The sequence below is a fragment of the Petaurus breviceps genome, unplaced genomic scaffold (assembly GCF_028583685.1).
Source record: "Petaurus breviceps papuanus isolate PSGF00001 unplaced genomic scaffold, PetGlider_PUasm1.0 91041, whole genome shotgun sequence".
Lineage (NCBI taxonomy): Eukaryota > Metazoa > Chordata > Mammalia > Diprotodontia > Petauridae > Petaurus > Petaurus breviceps.
In genome coordinates, this window is record NW_027187400.1 from 26,404,358 (window position 1) to 26,424,326 (window position 19,969).

At 38.5% G+C, this 19,969-nt stretch overlaps 1 protein-coding gene across 7 annotated transcripts in view; it reads left to right on the forward strand.

The window, feature by feature from the left end:
* Positions 1 to 19,969, forward strand: part of RERE (arginine-glutamic acid dipeptide repeats) — a 466,101-nt gene that overhangs the window by 129,632 nt on the left and 316,500 nt on the right. For all 7 annotated transcript variants that reach the window (XM_069079575.1, XM_069079574.1, XM_069079576.1 and 4 more), the window contains one exon: positions 1,603 to 1,673. In XM_069079575.1, coding sequence (XP_068935676.1) covers positions 1,603 to 1,673 — 71 coding nt within the window. The remainder of the gene's footprint in view (positions 1 to 1,602; positions 1,674 to 19,969) is intronic.

Genomic DNA, 19,969 nt, shown 5'->3' on the forward strand with positions numbered 1-19,969 from the left:
TTACTATGAAATAAACCACAATAAATTAGATATGTTTTATTTCCTTCTTTTGTTTTAATACCTGGGTTATCCTGTTGGCCAAGTTCAATGGAGTCTTGTTTGTATTTTTTAAAATTTCCTTACAGAATGTCCATTCAAATTAGACTAATATTTTTTTATTATATCTTTTTTTTATATGAATGCTTGATATCAAAATGAGAAAGATTTACAGAATTACATACAACTAAATGCCATTAATACAATAGCTAGATGGTCAAAGGAAATGAATAAATGATTCTCAGAAAAAAATCCAATAAAGAACCATATGCATAAAGGTTACAAATCACTAATATTAACAGAGATGCAAAGGAAAACAGCCCTGGGGGTAATCTTATAGTCAGCAAACTAGAGAAAATTCCAAAAGATGGGAAGTCAGTGTTGAAGAGTGTGTGGGAAGATGGAAATATTAATTCATTTTTGTAGATTTATGATTTAGTATGACTAAACTGGAAAGCAGTTTTAAATTATGTAAATTCAGTGGCTCAAATATCCATACCCTTTGACCAGTAAATTCCACTATTAAGCATATGCTCCAACTAAGTCTATGATAAAAATAATACTTCCGTGAACATCAAAATATCCACAGTGGCACACCACTTGTGGTAACAAAAACCAGAAACAACTTAGGTGCCCACAGATTGGGAAATAGCTAAAAAAAAATTATGTCACATGAAAGCAATAGAACGTGTTTATTTTTTAATTAATTAATTAATTTTTAGTTTTTAGCATTCACTTCCATAAGATTTTGAGTTCTAAAATTTTTCCCCTTCCCTCCCCTCCTGGTGTGCAGTCAGATATATGCTCTACATATACATTCATAGTAAACATATTTTTACATTAGTTATGTTGTAAAGAAGCATTAGAACTAATGGGAGGAACCACGAGAAAGAAGCAAGTGGAAATAGTCTGCTTTGTTCTGCAGTGAGACTCTGTAGTTCTTTTTCTGGATGTGGACAGCATTTTCCATCATAAGTCTTTTGGACTTTATACTAATACTTTTTAAAAAGCAAATATGTCTTTCCTTTAAATGGGCAGGATGATTAGGGTTGGTGGTTTCAAATCTAACCTAAAGAAGAATAGTATTTTGGCTTTTACCCAAATGTATAATTTGTGTCCTTTAGCAGTCATTTCCCTGGATCTCACAGCAAGATCTTTTAAAAGAAATTCGGTGTCATGTTTGTTTGTTACCTCTGAGAAAAGTGTCCTTAAAAAAATAAGACTTTTAGGGGCAGCCAGGTGGTGCAGTGAGTTAAGAGCACCGGCGCCATTGTCAGGAGACCTGGGATCAGTTCAGGCCTCAGATACTTGGCACCCACACAAAATAACTGGCTGTGTAACCTTGAGCAAGTTACTTAACCCCACTTGCTTTAAAAAAAAAAAAAAGACATTTATTGTTGGCATGTTCCTCAAATAATTAATAGTTACATGTTATTTTTAACAATTCTAGATATTATTTATATAAGTGTATATACATATGTGTTTTGTCTATTCAGTGATTTTAATGAGCACTTTTTTATTCTAGAGGATTGTTACATTGTTTTAAAATTTCTTTTTCTCTTAAAGACTGTGTGTATATTGAGAGTCGACGGCCAAATACTCCATATTTCATCTGCAGCATTCAAGACTTCAAACTGGTAAGCATTATTTACTATGTTCTTTATTTCACTCCATCCCTTTTGCCTTTTCTTTTGAAGTTCAGCTCACTCTCCACTTGCTTCCTTTTACTTATTGTTATTGTAACCAGTTGTAAGCTTTGTATGCTGATTGTGGATGGTAGATGAGAATTGATAATTCTATAATGTACTTTACCATTGGTCTTCAGCATTTACCGAATTCTTTGCTTTTTAATATTTTTGTAGGTATTAATTATTTTAAGTTTTGCTTTGATGATCACACCTTTTTAACATTAGACTGAATTTTAGAATTTCTTTTCATAACTCTTCTCCAGAGCCCAAAATAGAGTGAATTTAGGTATTTGTTTGTAGGAAAGATGATGTTATAGGAACAACATGTGAGTAGGCCTTAGACTGGTTTTAAATACTAGTTCCATAGTAAGTAACTAGAAGTTAGGGATTTTTGGAATATATTCTTTTCTTGTAGAAGTCCATTTCTAAATCATTCATGAATATTAAAATAATAATTTTTGGTGCTGTTTTTTAAAAAACATGGTATAAGAACACATGAAACATTCATCTTCCTCAGAATAGCACTACCTCAGTTCTTCAGTCTTATTTTGTGTAGTGGAAAGAACTTGTATGTCCCAGTTTGAATTCTGGATTTCAGACATTGTGTATTTTAGTAACAATGATATTCAAGGATCTGATTAATAGTCATCTAAATATTGTGAAATAGTCAATATAAAGGATTTAAGTCTATTAAAACACCTAATTTAGGAATATCTTTGTTTCTCTGTGTTCTTAAAATGAGAGGAATAGCAAAACAAAATAAAATAAGGAAGAGTGGGGGGAAAAAACCCAAATCCATGCTCGACAACATGAATAATTTCGGTATCCAGTGTGTGGTTAGCATAAATTGTTTGCCTTCTACTCATAAGTTTCTTTTCTTTGGTGGGTAACCCTTCCCTCTCTAATCACTGGTTAGGTTTGTAGTAGGGTTTCAGTTTAGTTGAATGTCCCCTTTTGTTTTGAATGCTTTTGAAAAATATAATGTTTATATTTAGACATGAGTTCCTTCTTATTCTAGATTTTGTTATCGACAGTATCTTTTTTACCTAGCAGTATTTCTCATGGTTCCTTTACACCTCAAATACAAGTATTCAGTCTAAATTTTTGGGCAGTTTCCTTTTGGAATTACTTTTTCCTGTTTGCTGTTTCATATGTGTGCATGATAGTCATTAAACCAAGTCAGTACCAGTGCATCCTGGAAAAAAGCTCAACTATGGAATGAAATTGTAATGATTCTTTTTTTTTTTCAAATCTACCAATTTCCATTAAGTGTGCTTAGCCCCATTTGTACAGTTTTTGCCTATTAGCAGGTGCCTTCATGTTTGAATGGAATCCCCCATGAAATGCCAGATTACAATGTGATTGTTGACATTCTAAGCAAGAAGTTGCTGTTGAGCTCCAGTAATTGCTCATGGTATTAACAGCAATAAAAGTACAAGTGTCTGTTGTCAGCTTTGGTCTAGTGAAACACATGTAAGCTGGCTGCAGAAACAATGTGTGCAGCAGGGGCCGAGATGGTTGGATACCTTTTTAAACCCCATAGTGCTCTTTCTTACATTATTATTTTTAGTTCTGCATTGATCCTACACTTTGGCTATGTAAGATCACTAGTGATGCTGATCACTGCTTTGGGAAGAAATAACTTTCTTCTTTTTGGTCTCCATTTTCCTTATTTTGGTTTTTGTGAGCATTAAGGGAATCTTTCCTGAAACAGATCATATTAGGAATGAGTTTCTTCCTCAAGAAGAATATGATTGCTGTATGACGATTTTGCAGGAGAGTTATTATTGGACTTCTGCTAAGGTGGTTTTACTTCACTTTTCATTTGGGCCAGGGGGTGGTTTAGGTAAGAATGGGTTGAAGAAGATATATACATAATTATCCTGCTGGGCTAGATTTTTTTTTTCAAATTGCAATTTGGTTTTGCCATCAGCAAAACATATCAGGTGGAGCAAGAAAAAACCCAACAGCTTTGAAATGTCACTGGCTAAGTACATTATTGTTTTAGTTATAATGCAGAAGTGGGTTGAAAGACAGCTGTGAATCTGTTTTTGGAATTAGAATTAACCATTTTACCATGTTGGTAAAATTTCTGGCTGAAGATGAGCTACCTTGGATATTTGTTAAAGATCTAGAATAAAGAACCCTTAATTGTGTGCACATTTAGCTCTGGAAATGATTTAAAAAGTATTTGCGACAAATTAACAAAAGACCATAAATTGAGATGAGGCATCTCTTCATATCTATCACTAGTCACATTCTTTGGTATTTAATATGTGGAACGTGAGATGCAAGGATACCTTTGTGTTGGCAGCTTTTGGAGGAGTAACTGGTATGTTATTATTTTAGAGGGGGTGTGATTCTAGGAGACGCAGGAAAACTGGGTTCTAGTTCCAGGTCTGCTGCTGATTTTATTCGACTAATAGCCATGTGTTATGTCTGAGCCTCATTCTCCTCCTCTCCGTGATAGCAGAATTGTGCTGTATGATAGCCAAGATATCTTGAAATCCTAATATTATTTTCTGACTTAATAAGACAGGTATCTAAGATTGCAGAAGCACCCTTTTAGTTTTATCAGTATGGTATATTTTCACATATTTGGAGTGACTTAAAATTTCATTGGATTGAGAAAATTTGGGGTATGTGTGTATGTGCTTGTGAAAAGAGGCTAAATAAGGATAAAATAAGGCCTTTTAATATGAGAACTATTTCCCTTCTGGCTCATTTAGTCATTACTGACCTTGATAGTACAGTATTAATCTAAATGTGTCCCTTCCTTAGTAATATGGAACACCTTAGTATTTTTGTATGTAGCATACAATTTTTTAAATAGATGGGAATTTCCAGAATATGAAGTGTCATCTATACACAATAAAATTTTATATAGTCCTGATTAAATTTGTGTCATCCTTAAAAATTGTTTAAATGCTTTTTTGGGGGGTAGTGAAGAAGAGGTTCTTTTACCATAAGACTGAGAATGAGGTATAGCATTTTTGCCAATAAGAAGTTTCCTAAGGCAAGATTCAAAAATATCATTAAATTTTGAAGTCTTGGCTACTAGAAGTATAAATTAATCATTCATCTGAAATATATTAAGTTCTTACTGTGTGCCAAGCACTGAGTTTATGAAAACGTTGGAGAGATAAGATGTGCTCGTATGCGTGTGTGTGTGTGTGTGTGTATGTGTGACATATACAAAGGGAATGAAAGGTGGCTTTGGGAGGGTGGGCATTAGTATTTGAGGGAATCAGAAGACAGGCTTCATATAGAAGGAGATCCTTGAACTAAGTTTAGAAAGTAGCTAAGAATTCCATGAGGTAGAGGTTGAAAGAGGGTGTTGTAGGCCTGGGGGGGGTGGGGCAGCCAGTGCAAAGGAATGATATGGATAATGTGTGGCTTCTGTGTGAATCAGCAGATAGGCTATTATGGTTGACTTTTGTTCATGGAAGGGAGTTATGTAGATGAAGATTGGAAAAGTAGCAGTGGGCTTGCTGTTTGAGGAGCTTTGGATGTCAAACAGAAGAGTTTATATTTTATCCTATAGAAAATGAGGATTCATTTGAGTTTATTGAATAGAGACATATGGTCTGATTACATTTGGGAAATCACTTTCCTAGTGGTGTGGAGGATGGGTTGGAGTGAGGGAGTGCTTGAGGTGAGGCCATAAAATAGTAAGGTATTGCAAGAGATGACGGGGGTCTGAATGAGCATGGTTGCCAAGTGATTAGAGAGAGCACTAACTATTTGAGAGACGTTTTGGAGATTGATACGGCAATATTTGCTAACTGATTTGACGTTATGCATAGTAAGAGTGAGGAATCAAGTATAATAATAATAGTAATAGCTAACATTTTCATAGTTCCTAATATGTGCTCATCACTTTACAAAAATTATCTAATCTCATTCTCACAACCACCCTGGGAGTTAAGTACTGTTATCACTCCAATGCTACAGATGAGGAAACTTGAGGCCAAAGAGGTTCAGTGACTTTCCCAAGGTCACACAACAAGTAAATGCCTGTGTGGTTTTATTTGAATTCAGTTTTTGCTGTTTCTAGTCCTGGAACTTCATTCACTGCAGCACGAAGAAAGAAAGTGCTGTCTTTAACAGTAATAGGCAAACTCAGAACTGTAGTTTGTTTTGGTAGAACATAATGGGTTTTGTTTTTGAAAGGCTGAGTTTGAAATTCTTTAGAATATTCAATTCAAAACATTTAATAGGTATTTGGTAATATAAATCTGGAGCTCAGGATAGAGAACCTTTGGTGTAGTGTGCAGAGATGTCTGAATGCGACAGAACTGAAGGTTCAACACAGGAGACTATAGAGAGGGCCCAATGATTGCAAGAAACTGAGAGAGATTAATGTTGTGAAAACTCAGAAAAGAGACAGAATTTAGGAGGTAAAGGGATCAAGGAAAAGTATAAAATGTTGTAGAGAGGTCAAAAAGATCACATGGGGAAAAAGCTGTTAGATTTGGCATTTAAGAGGTCATTGGTAACTTTGGGGCAAGCTGTTTCAGTTGCTGTTGCCCTTCCACCAGAAATTCTCTTTTCTTTTCTTTTCTTTCTTTTTTTCTTTTTGGCTTTTGGAGGGCAATTGGGGTTAAGTAACTTTCCCAAGGTTACATGGCTAGTTTTTTTTTGTGTGTGGGTGTCTAAGGCCAGAACCGAACTCGGGTCCTCCTGACTCTGGGGCCAGCACTTAATTCACTGCACCACCTAGCTGCCCCAATTCCCTTTTATTTCTTTTCTTTTCTTTTTTTTTAATGCTTTATTAACTTCTGATTTACATCATTCATTTCTGCCAGATTTTGAGTTACAAATTTTCTCCCTGTTTTTCTCCCACCCACCGCCCCAAAATAGTAGTCCCACAGGATATTCCCTCCTCCAATCTGCTCTCTCCCATATTTTCTACCATCCCCCTTTTGACTTTTCCAGTGGATCTCTATGCCCCAGTGCCTGTATATTTTATTTCCCAATTACATGTAAAATAGTATTAATAATAGTATGTGTGTGTATACATACATACACATATATTTATTTATTTAAATGTTTGATTTTAAAACTTTGAATTCCAGATTCATTCCCTTTCTCCCTTGTCACCCACCCTTACTGGGAAGATAGGCAGTTCAGTATAGATTGTACATGTACGGCTAATGCAAAACAATAACATAGTAGATATATTGTAAAAGACTGACTATATTTCCCTCCCTCCTATCCCACCTCCCACTTGTTCTATTCTCTGACTTTGATCCCGTCCCTTTTCAAAAGTGGGTGTTTCCAACTTCCGTCCCCCCAGCGTACTCTCCCTTCCATCATCCCCCTTCTCATCCCCTTCCCCCTCTACTCTCCTGGAGGATGAGATACCGTATTTAGTGTGTATTTCATTCCCTCCTCAAGCCAAATTCAATGGGAATAAGGTTGATGCATTCCCTTTTGCCTTCCTATTCTTCCCCTCCATTTTTTTTTATTTTTTAAAGCAATCGGGGTTAAGTAACTTGCTCAAGGTTACACGGCCAGTTATTTCTGGGTGTGGTGCTGAGTATCTGAGCCCAGATTTGATCCCCAGGTCATCCCGACACTGGAGCCCATGCTCTTACTCGCGGAGCCACCTGGCCGCCCCAAAATATTTTACCTTTTTTTTTTTAAGCAATTGGGGTTAACTAACTTGCTCAAGGTTACACGGTCAGTTATTTCTGGGTGTGGTGCTAAGTATCTGAGCCTGGATTTGATCCCCAGGTCATCCCGACACTGGAGCCCATGCTCTGACTCACTGAGCCACCTGGCCACCCCTCTTGCCCTCCATTGTAACCATTTTCCCTTGCCTCATCTATATGAGATATTTTACCCCATTCTGTCTCTCCCCATCTCCTCTCATTATATTCCTCTCTCACCTATTAATTTCACCTTTTAAGTATCATCCCTTCCCATTAAATTGGTCCTGTGCCCTCTTTATATACCTGTAAACATACATATATATACATTCACATATATATTCATATGTCCATATACCCTAATATATATATATATATCTATTCCCTTCAACTACTGAGAAAAGTTTCATCAGTTACAATTACTGTCTTTCCATGTAGGAATGTTAATAGTTCAACTTTGATAAGTTCCTTATGATTTCTTTTCCCTGTTTACCTTCTCATGCATCTCTTGTTCTTGTATCTGAATGTCAGATTTTCTATTCAACTCTGTTTTTTTTCAGCAAGAATGCTTGAAAGTCCTCTATTCCACTGAATGATCCTATTTTCCCCTGAAACATGATACTCAGTTTTGCTGGATAGGTGACTCTTGGTTTTAATCCCAGCTCCTTTGCCCTCCAGAATATCATATTCCAAGCCCTTCGATCCCTCAGTGTAGAAGCTTCCAGATCCTGGGTTATCCTGATTGTGTTTCTACAATATTCAAATTGTTTCTTCCTGGCTGCTTGTAATCTTCTCTCCTTAATCTGGGAATTCTGGAACCTGGCTCTAACATTCCTAGGAGTTTTCTTTTTGGGATCTTTTTCAGGAGGTGATCAGTGGATTCTTTCAACCTCTGTTTTGCATTCTGGTTCTAAAACATCAGGGCAGTTTTCTTTGAGAACTTCCTGGAGGATGATTTCTAGGTTCTTACTTTGATCATGGCTTTCAAGTAGTCCAATAATTTTAAAATTTTCTCTCCTGGATCTATTTTCCAGGTCAATGGTTTTTCCCATGAGGTATTTCACATTGCCTTCTATTCTTTCATTTGTTTGGATCTGTTTAACAGCATCTTGATTTCTCATAATGTCATTAGCTTCCATTTGCTCCAGTCTAATTCTGAAGCAGTGATTCTCCTCATTGAGCTTTTGAGATTCTTTTTCCATCTGGCAAATTTGGCTTTTTAAGGCATTCTTCTCCTCATTGCCTTTTTGAGCCTCTTTTGCCATTTGAGTTAGTCTGTTTTTTAAGGTGTGATTTTCCTCAGTCAGGCTGTTGACTCTCATTTCATAATTTTCTTGCATTGTTCTCATTTCTCTTCCCAATTTTTCCTCCACTTCTCTTATCTGCTTCTTAAGTTCCTGTATGGCCTGTGACCAGCTTGTATTTTCCTTTGAAGCTTTTGGTACAGGAGTTCTGACTTCACTGTCTTCTTCCTGTTCCATGCTTTGCTTCTTTTTGTCCCCAAAATAGGATTCTAATCTTGGAATCTTCTGTCTGCTTTGTTTCCTTTGCCTGGTCATGTCACCCCTCAGTCACTTGACTTTTGGGCTTTTTGCCCCAGTAGGACTCTGCCACCAGACAGGGGAGCTTCGTACCAAACGCTGGGGTTTTCTCAGCTGCTGGAGGTATTAGTTGGGTGCCCTCTTTGAGGTCTCCACATGCTCTGGCAAGCTGGACACACACTCCAGGACCTCTACCCTAGACTGCAATCTGGATCCAAGCAGGTCAAAGCAAGAGCCATTACCCCTCAGACTGGTGCTTGGTCCCCGTGCACTCTGCAGGCCAGGAGCTGAAGCTACCACATGGTTCTGGCTGGTGCTGAGCAGCTTCTCGCCCCAGGGGCAAAAGCCACGCACTCCCACCTACTGGGTCCCAAAGTCCAGACTGCACTGACCTCTCACTTTGTCCTTCACATCTATGTGTTGATAAATCTGTAAATGGCCACAACTACTGCTGATCTGGAGTCTCTCAGGCTGGTGGCTGATGAGGCCTGCCCTGGGGCCAAAGCCTCAGCATGGGGCTGGGCTTGGCTCCCAGAGCACCGTGCTGGTCAATTTCTGCTGGCCTGCCTGCTGTCCTCAGCAGGAGGTTAGCTTCTCTGTGTCATTTTGTGGGTTCTGCAGCTCCAAAGTTTGTTTAGAGTCCCCTTTTTACATGGATTGGGGAAGGTAGACGCCGGAGCAGCGGGGAGGTCCTGCTTCTACTCCCCCCTTTTATTTCCAATGTACATTTTATGTGTCCTTAGCACCCTGCCCTAAGCTGACTAAGAGTAGGGAGTTTCATTTTTGTCTTTAGATCTCCAGTCTCTATCACAGTTCTTAGCATGTATAGAGTCCTGTAATAAATGCTTATTGAATTGAATGATTTCTGAAATCTCGTTCAGTTTCCTAAGTTTTTGCTTGATCAATCTAGTGTTCCCTAGCTTCCTGTAAAAGGTAATCCTTGAAAGCCAAGGAATCTAATACATGAATATATAATACATTCTAGGTATTTGGTCCATCGTGTGCAAATGCCCAGAAATGGCAGGTGGAATGTCACAGAGATCAGTAAAGCCAACCATGACTCAACTATAGAATTTGTGAAGGAGATTACCTTTCATATGTCTGGAAATGTAGACTCATGCCTGATTGTGAAGGTCTTTAAAAGCCAGATAAAGGAGCGAGAAATAGATTTCAGGGGAAGTTATTGTTGGATGTTTTTTCTGTCGTTTATTTTGAACTAGGTATCTGATGACTGAATCTCAGGGATTAAGAGTGCAAAATCTGGGCAGCTAGGTGGTGCAGTGAATAGAGCACTGGCCCTGAAGTCAGGAGGACCTGAGTTCAAATCTGGCTTCAGACATTTGATAAACTTACTAGCTATGTGACCTTGGGCAAGTACTTAACCCTAGGTGCCTTGGGGGGCCCCCCAGTAGAAAATCCTAGCCAGAGGATCATATTATATCATTTGATTAGTATTCTGATGTGTATGGGTTATGGGATGACATAATGTGCTTGGTATCAGTCCTCTATAAGGTATAAACCATGGAAGATGAGACTTACAAGACTTGGTCATAGAGACCCTTTTAACAAGATTTCTGTTCTGTTGAGGCTTAGGACGTCTAGACAGGGTCATGGAATTGATGGCCTTGAGTTGGAGTTGCTGGTCTTGGGCAGTCTGATCAAGCAACTGTAATTCTCCATGTGGTGGTAATGGAGAGCTTTGCTCTAAGTCTGTGTTGAGAAAAATAGTAGTAGAATGGAGAAAGTCTCTTGGGAGGCAGGTGGTCGAATTCCATTCTTTTTCATTGGTAGAGTTAGGGCATTCACTTATTGTTGAAGAATGTTACCCTATCCATGCTACTGATAGCTCTCTGGTGTAAAGGTCAGCTACTGCACTGCTGATAAATTCTTCAACTTGAAAAGGCTATATAAGCCAAGACCAAAGTGGAGGGAGTGTTAGTGCATTATTTTTTGTTTGCATATGATTGTGCACTCAGTGTGGCCTCTGAAGCTGAGATGTAACATCTCTGTTCTCTGCTGCTTGTACTAATTTCAGCTTAAACGTCAACACCAAGAAAACACAGGTTCTTCATCAGTCACTACCACAACATACATGTGTTGAACCATTAGTTACAGCAAAAGGAGAAGTTTTGAATGCTGTGGATAAGTTCACTTACCTTTGGTAGTGTACTTTTCCAGGGACGTACGCATTGATAATGACATGGACATACATGCTGCCAGAGCTAACTCAGTGTTTGGGAGGCTCTGAAGGAAAGTATGGGAGAGAAGAGGTATTAACCTGACTAACAAACTGAAGGTCTACAGAGCCATGGTGCGGACCTCTTTGTTGTATGGTTGTAAAATCTGGATAGTCTACCAGTGCCTTGCCAGGAAACTGAATCACTTCCATTTGAATTGTCTTCGAAGATTCTGAAGATCTCCTGGCAGGACAAAGTACTAGACACTAAGGTCCTAATTAAACTGCCAAGCATTCAAACTCTGCTTCAGAGAATAAGACTGGGATGGGTTGGCCACACTGTTCAAATGCAAAACGCACACTTTCCAAAAAGACTGTTTATGGAGAACTCACAACAGGGCTAGGGTTCACATGGTGGTCAGAAGAAGGGATACAGGGACAATGTCAAGATCTCTCTTGAGAACTTTGGAATTGATTCTGTGACATGGGAGGCACTGGCACAGGCCTGCCCAGCATGGCATGCCCACAGCAGAGAAGGTGGTGTGCTCTATGAGCAAATCAGAATTGAGACACCTCAAAAGAAATGTGAGATGCACAAATTTAGAGAGTCCACCCCAAATGTCCACATGGACTATTTGTACCCGATCTGTGGTAGAGCCTTCCGATCTCATATTGGTCTGCTCAGCCACAGTCAGACACATTGAAACTTGACTCTAGTGTGGTGATGTTTTGATCCTCTTTGAAAATGAAGGACAACAGTCAACTGTTGGTGCAGAGTAAATGAGTTAATGTAGAAGACAACTCTTACTCAAACACAGGAATGAAAAGAGAAAAGTGGTGGTTGGGAAGTGTAGCTGAGGCACTCTTGAGTTTAGTTGGCATTCTAAATTGCAAATACAGATGAGGCATTGATAATAATTTACTTTACTTATGAAGGTACGTCTTTAGGAAATGAATTTGTTTCCTAAGAGTGATACTCAATTTGTTCTGATCCATTCACTCCCTCTCTTGATTTTAGTTGTGACCAATAGCATGCAGTTGTTAGGTGACTAACAGTACTTCAGAACTAAATAATGGAGTAGGTTCCAAAATTCTTAGCTATACCCCAGGGTAGAAGAGGCAATTGGAGTAAGTTTGGGAATCTGATTTCAGTGACAGTGGGTGAAGAAAGGAGAGTTCAATTGTAATGAGCCAGGGCTCATTTACATGGGCTTTAAAAACTGCAGTAGTTAATAGCTTACAAAAAGGAGAGGAAAGATTACATTAATGCTTGTGATTGAAGCCTGTGAACTGTTTGTATGAAGGAAGAAAACTTCACAGTTGAAGGAAAGCAATGAGTGAAAAGAAGTTGTGCTCTTAAATAATGGAAGAATACACTCCAGGTGAGTGTAAGAACTGTCTTGTCAGGAGGAAATGGAATTGAGAAGCCTAGCTGTGTGTTGGGGTCATGACTGTCATTGTTGGAGTCCTCAAGGATATCAGTGACTTTAGGACATGAGGAAAGAGTTAAGCAATCTGTTGGTTCAGCAGTTAGTTATTGAGTACCTTTGTGGAACCTACTGTTTCTCATTGTGCAGTTTGATAAAAAGTTGAATAAAGTAACCCTGTCCTATTAAGTATCTCCATAAGCTAGTGAGTGATACTTTAGAAAATGAGACAATTTCCTTTTCCATGGAGTTAAAATGAATGGCTCGTTCTACCTTATCCTTCCTTAGAACAATAGAAAACTGTGTTCTCTGTAAAAAATTGGGTTTTAATTATGACCAGACTGGGTTCTGGTCAGTGGTGTGCTGGTAAATGTTTAACAGCTGGCTGGAGAGTGGATGAGGAGAGGAGGTATGTGCCCCAGATTTACCTTTAGGTTTAATCTTCATTAACATTTTCTCCTTCACCTTGAGTCTACTCTAGACCATCCAACAAAACATTAAATGCAGCCTTGATTTGTATTGTTTGATGATTTTTGAGGTTATAAATGCTCATATTGAAAATGAAACAATGAGTTTGGGTTGACTCCAGCACAACCCCCTTCAGGTCATTTTGAGTTTTGGTACCTACTTCTCTTCTCTTGGGAAATGCTTAGAATCTGCTTTTTCTTTGAATAATGCTTATCCCATTGGTTTGCTAAGCACATTTCCCTAGTTTTTAAATTAATCTGTGAGTATCAATCTTTTAGTGGTGTATTATGTTTTGCCCTTTCCTTACAATGGGATGATCCACTTTCTCTAAAAAAAATAATATGCTTCAAGAATAGCAGTTATTTGACTCTATATTACATTTGATATTGTGTGAGATGAAAGAGGTCAGAGTCTGAGTCTGAGATCAGAAAAGGTCTTTATTCTTTCTCATGAGAAAGAGCACTGCCCCTGTTGCTTAAATGGTGTCTGCCAGGGAGAGTGCAACATGTGGAAGCTCTCGGGCTTCTCTTGGCCTGATTCTAACTCCACCTCTAAAACCTGTCCTACTTCACCATTGGCTGGTGAGGCAAGCTCAAAATTTTTCTAATTGGCTCAGAGAAGTTTCAGTCCCTCATTATGTTTTTCCTTTCACCAAATCTGGAAATCCACAGTCAGAAGTGCACTAGTATGATTTTCTTTCAAATTACACCATTTCCGGGAAATCATGAGTTACTCTTGAGACTGAACTGGTTTACAAAGTATGGAGAAGAGTTAGAAATGTAACAGGGAGTTAAAAGAAATGAGGAAACTTCACTGTGAGTTCTCTCTCACAGTATTATGAGATTACAAAATCAGTATAAATATCAGTGTCAATCAACAAATGCTTTTTTAAAGTTTCTACTTGTGTGCCAGGCAAAAGAGTTCATGGAGTCTTATCTATTGGGAGAGACTATATTTAAATATATGCAAAATAATAAGTGTGTATAAAGAGAGGGGAGAGGTAGAAAGCACTAGGGAAGTGGGGATCATCTTTGAGTTTAGAGTAGAAGAAAACTTTGGATCGCAAGAGCCTTTGGGACCTGTAGGCTAGGGAATGCCAGATGGGAGGGAGGAACCATTAGAACTCAACAGAGGTTTAATAAAAGTAGCTGTGTTCCAGGCTTGGGGCTAACCTCTTGGGTTACAAAAAAACCGAAACAAAAAGCAAAAAACCCAACAAAGATTCAGTCCTTAAGGAGCAAACTATCCTGGAGGAGACGACATCTTTACAGGCACAGCAAAGATAGATGCAAAGTAAATTAAAACAAAACAAAACTTGAGAGGGGAAGACCTTTAGCAGCCGTGGCAGCAGGAAAAACCTCCTGTAATTGTTGGCATTTGAGCTGAGGGAAGCCAGGGATGATGAGAGTGAGAGGATAGGAGGACAACATTCCAGCCTTGGGGGACAGCCAGCCAGGGCAAAAGCACAGGCATGAATCTGGAAGATTGGGTATAAGGAACTGCAAATAGAGCATTTTGACTGGACGGTGTTTATGGAGGGGAAGGATGTGAAATGAACCTGAAAGGAGAGAGGAACCATGATATGAAGAGGTATAAATGGCAAAAAAGATGAGTTTCTGTTTAATCCTTAAGATAATAGTAGGGAGCTACTGAAGTTCACCATATATAGGGATGAAATGGTTTGACCTGTACTTTAGGAAGATCACTTGTGTGGCAGCTGTGTGGAGAATGGATTGGTGTGGGGAGAGGCTTGAGGCTGGACCATCAATAATTATGGAGCAGGGACATAGATGTGTAGGAGGCTATTGCAAGTCCAGGGAACAAGTGATAAAGATCTCAGCTAGCAATGTGAGTTGAGAGAAGGGGGCTTATGTAAGCATGGAGTAAAGTTAGAAATAAAACTTGACGGTAGATTGGATAAGTGGGGTGAGTGTATGAGAGATATGGAGGATGACACAGAGAGAGGTTATAAACCTGAGTGATTTGGAATATAGATGATGGTGCTTTCACCAGTAAAATGGAAGTTCAGAAAGAGAGAGAGAGATTTGCGTAGACTGATAATGAGTTGTTTTTTTTTTTTAAGACATGTTGAGTTTGACATGTCTATGAGACATCCATTTAGAGATGTCCAAAAGGTAGTCAGTGATTTAGGACTGGTGATCAGGAAAGAGATAAGGGTTGGTTATAGCAACCTGGGAATTATGTCATAGAAATGATAATTGAACAGAGGAATTGATGAGATCACCAAACGTAGTAATATAAAGGGAGAACAAAAAAAAGTATTTAAGACCAAGATTTGGAGGACACCCATGGATAGTGGGTGTGGCCTGCCTGAAAATTCAGCTAAGGATTCAGACAGGTAGGACAGAGAACCTGGAAATAGCACTGTCATGGAAATAGGAGAAAGAGTATCCAGGTAGAGAGGGTTTTAGTATCAAAGGCAGCAGTGAGGTCTAGATATAATTGAGTAGATTGAGAGACTAAAACGTTAGGGTATTTGAAAGAATAAGCAACATTTATTTTGAAGTCTTCTAGTGTGAAGACAAGAGTTGAAGTAGAGAGAAAGGGATTATGAGGCTGACACCAGCTCATTAAGAAAGGAAGGAGAGTGGTTAGTGGATTGATAGGCAGTGGACAACTTCATGATATGATTGTGTACTGACTGTGGGTAGTGAGAATGAACATTAAATGATTAGAGGTTGCTTAATGATGGTGGTTGATAGAAGAGTCTGGAAATAGCACTGGGGAGCAAGGAGTCTAGTTTGCTTGCACTATAGATTGTGGGAAGAAGAATTAATAGATTTGAACTTGGTTGTGAAGGACTTTCAGTGACAATAAGGAGTTTATATTTTATCCTAGAAGGTGGGGGGGGGGAGAGACAGACAGACAGACAAAGGCACCTACTGACTGACAGACTGACAGACTGACTGGTATTCATTGAGTAGGGCTAAGCCTTGGGTCAGACCTATGCTTTAGGAAAGTCCCTTTGGTGACTATGTGGAGGGAAGACTAGAGACTGGAAGAGGAAAAACTGGAGCCTGTTGGAGTAATTGAGGGAGAAATGATTAAGATCTCAATTAGGGTGATAGTTTAATAGTCATTATTTTCCTTTGTTAAACAGATTTCTTTTAGCCTTTCTGATAAACTACTTTTGAGCATTTGGGGAAAGAATAAAAGGGTTTTGGTGAACCTTCTCTGTTTAAATCATACTATAGATTTAAAGCTGGAAAGGACCATTAAAGGTCATTTAGTTCAGCCCTTTTATTTTACACTTGAGGAAGCTCCAACCTGTGGAGTTAAAGTGACTTGCCTAAGGGTCTTCCAAGGTTGAAGTAGTAATTAGGGCTTAAGAGGCTTAGAGGGGAAACAATTAAAAATGGAGAAGTCATTCTTTTACACTATTGGGATGCCATTTGCTGCCTTGAAATAAATTTACATTAAACTAAATATAGTCCTTACTCTCAAGGAGTTTATAATTTACTGTTGTTGGAGAGACAACTTGTCATACTGTCACATTAGCACATCTTAACTGAAGAGTAATGCTAGGAAGTTTTCACTCCCTGGTATCTTACAGGTTTTCCCTTTATTTTTCAAGTATATGATCAAATTATATTTTAATTTTGCTCTAAATATGTTATTTGCTCTCTTTAAAAGCTTCCTAAATAGTGAGGGATACCTTTTCAAAAAGGGAGTTTTTCTGATGTTTTTTGTGATACCAAGAGTGTGGGCTTGGAGTTGGGAAGACCTGAGTTCAAATATAGCCTCAAATACTTAATAGCTGTGTGGTCCCGGGCAAACCACTTAACCTTTCTTTTACCTCAATTTACTTAACTGAAAAATGGGAGTAATAATAACATCCCACAGGGTTGTAAGGATTAGAAGAACTTAGTACTTTGCCTGGCACATAGTTGATGCTTCATAATACTTCTCCACTCCTTTCCTTTCCCCTCCTTTGTTAGTGAACTGTTCTTTCTTCAGAGGAAATTTATACTAATCCATCTTTTAATTTCTTTAGTAGGAGATATTCTTAGCTTTTTTTATTAAGTACTCTTACTGAACAACAGGAACTAATTTTTTCTCCCATAGAACCATGTAATTGCATAGTTTAGGGAGAAAAACCCAGTTAGGGGGTGTGGGATGAGTCCCAAGGTCCAAGATAAGGTTAGAAGAATTAGATCCAAGAATCTAATAAATCCCTGGAAGTCTTCAAGTGGAGATTTTTGTAGAGTGAATTTCTATTCCTATAAGAATTGAACTATTTGAACTTTCATGTACTGTGATTCAACATAGGTTGCCTCCAAATAAAAACAGCACCCCTAAAATTACTTTTTTGAGAATATGTGGTATATGTGAAGACTAGCTATAATTCATATTCAGGTGTTTTACAAGGCAGATTAGGGGTTGGGCAGCAAGAAGTGCTCTTTTTAAACCAATGTTGTGAATCTTATTTTAAGTTGATTCTTTCATTCTCTTGGTTTCAGTTGATAAAATAGATGAAATCAAATGCAAAATTGTCCTTCAAATCAAACTCGAGTTAGGGTCCAAGTAATCAGGGGTATTGAGCATTGATTTACTTGAGCAGTTTCCCAGTGTTACTTGTGTTGTTAGTCTTTGGTCCATAGTCTTGAAGTTCATAGCCTTGAAGGTTAGTAGTCTGACCCTTAGTCCCCTGAGCCAATTTAGCCTCAAAGATAGTTTTAATAGCTTTGAATGAAAAACCAGCCTGACTTGCTTGGGCAGTGAGGGTGGGGCTTGGGATTTTGCTCTTTCTACACTTTAAGTCTGTTTCACTTAGTTAAAAGCTGTCATTTAGGGCTGTTGGCAAGTCTTGCTTTGATAAGATCATAATAGGAGCTTCATTATAATGATTATGGGATATAAGACTTACTTTTCCCTCTCATAAATTTTTGCTTGGGCTTCCAGGTGCCACCAGGCACAGCGGTGCTGTGGCTCTGAGGTCAGGCAATTGAAACCTGTTTGGAAACCTGTAGGTATGGGATTATCTTGCTCTTATAATTGCCTTCCTTTATCAGCCATCCCCTTTTCATCTACCTACACTCCTTTTCTGTACTTATCCACTTTGGTTAGGCCTGTTCTTAAATCCCATCTCCTGGTCCGCTAGTTGAAACGATACTGATTGCTGAAGAACAGTCCCTTCTCCCTAGCTGTCTTCATTGTCCTCCACCTCAATCCTTACTTCTTTAATGCCCAGATTTGCCCACCTGTTCCACTGTATACCCTGGAATTAACAACTGTGTTTTCATTTTTGCTACCTTCTTTCCCTTACTTTTTAAGTCTTCTAGCACTTATTGAGACCTGGCTCTCCCCTTGCGTGACCTTTCATCCCTGGCCACCCTTTTCAGTGATGGCTGTACCTTTTTTTAAATCACTGGTCCCACTAGGGAGTCCCAGTACTCCTTGTTCCCCATTTCTACTTCCAGGCACTTCCTCTGTTTGTATCATTCAGCTGTCTTTCTTCTTTCTAGGGGCATCACTCTCTTAAGATAGATTACATAGATCCTGATAATTTTTTTTTAATCTGTAGTAGAACATTCTCCCTCTTTTTTTCATTGGTCCTGGGATCACAGTCTTTCTCTTTGCCTCAATTCCCAATTTCATATGAATTGAATTTAAAGTACTTTTGGTGTTTCCTCAAACGCCCTAATTGCCCTTTTCCTCAGTTTATTTAACTGCCTTACTCTACTCTTCCTCAGCTTGATACAATGATGTTTACATTCTTACTCTTCCCAACCCATAGATGTTTTACTTACATGTTTGAAAACTCAAAAATGCTATTATCTAATCATAATCTTTCTATTTCTTCATAGTCTTCGTTTTCATCATAACCTCCATTCCCTCCAACCATAATTACTTTGCTTGGTCATCATTCTAGCTCTGGTCACATTTCTCTTTGCTTACCAATCTTGATCCATTTGTGAATTAGTTCAACTCTTCGGTATACTTACTTTGTCCCTTGCTCCCTCGTCCTGTTGTTGTTTATGTCTTGCCATATCCTACGTCTGGATTTATTTCTGCCATCTACCTCCTTTGCTCCTGCTAGCATGTACTGAAGAATAGAATTAGAGATAATTTAATTATGCTAATTGGAAGTTATCTAATCTCAGCTTGACCCTCAGGTATATCCACTGTTCTCTGTCCTAGTCACCACAGGGGCTATTCCAGACCTTCTTGCCTTGTCAAGCAAGTCTCTCATGCCACCTCCTTCACTGACCCTCTAAGCTAATGACCTTCATATTTAATTGAAAAAAGTCAATTTTCCCACATTCCTTCTGAGAAGGAGTAAAAAAAAGTAAAACAATTAACAGTGTCCGGCACATAATAGGCACTTAATAAATGCTTATTTTCTTCTCCTCCTTCAGTTCTTAAGGTCCCTTAATACTATTTTCTAAATTCTAGTCTCTGATGGAGAGGGAGGATTTTTGCTTGCAACTACCAACCCTTTGTCATTGTTCACTCGATCCTATTTTCTCTATCAAATTTCCCCTAGGTAACATCCCCCATTTAATCTCTCCTAATCAATTAGTTCCTTTCCTGATTCTTGTCTCCACTGTCCTTAAAACAAAACAAATAAAAAAGCTTACTAGCACTGGAGCACAATACCAGGCACATAGTAGGCACTTACTAAGTGTTTATTGATTGACTGATTAAATGCTGGTATGTTCCTATATCTACTCTCCCCTTCTTAAATTAAACTCCTTGAAAAAAAATCTGCATTTTGTGCCTCTCCTTTTCCTTTCCTTTCACTTTCTCAAATTTGATTTCTGACTTCATCTTTCAAATGATACTTTATTCTTCAAAGTTAGCATCTTTGTTGAATCTGATTGCCTTTTTTTTACAGTCCTGTATTCCTCTAATTATAAAACCTAATGACCTAGATTCCTTTGCAGCATTTGACACTGATTTTTCCCCCTGGACAGTCTTTCCTCTCTGGATTTTTGTGATAGTGTTGTCTCTTGGT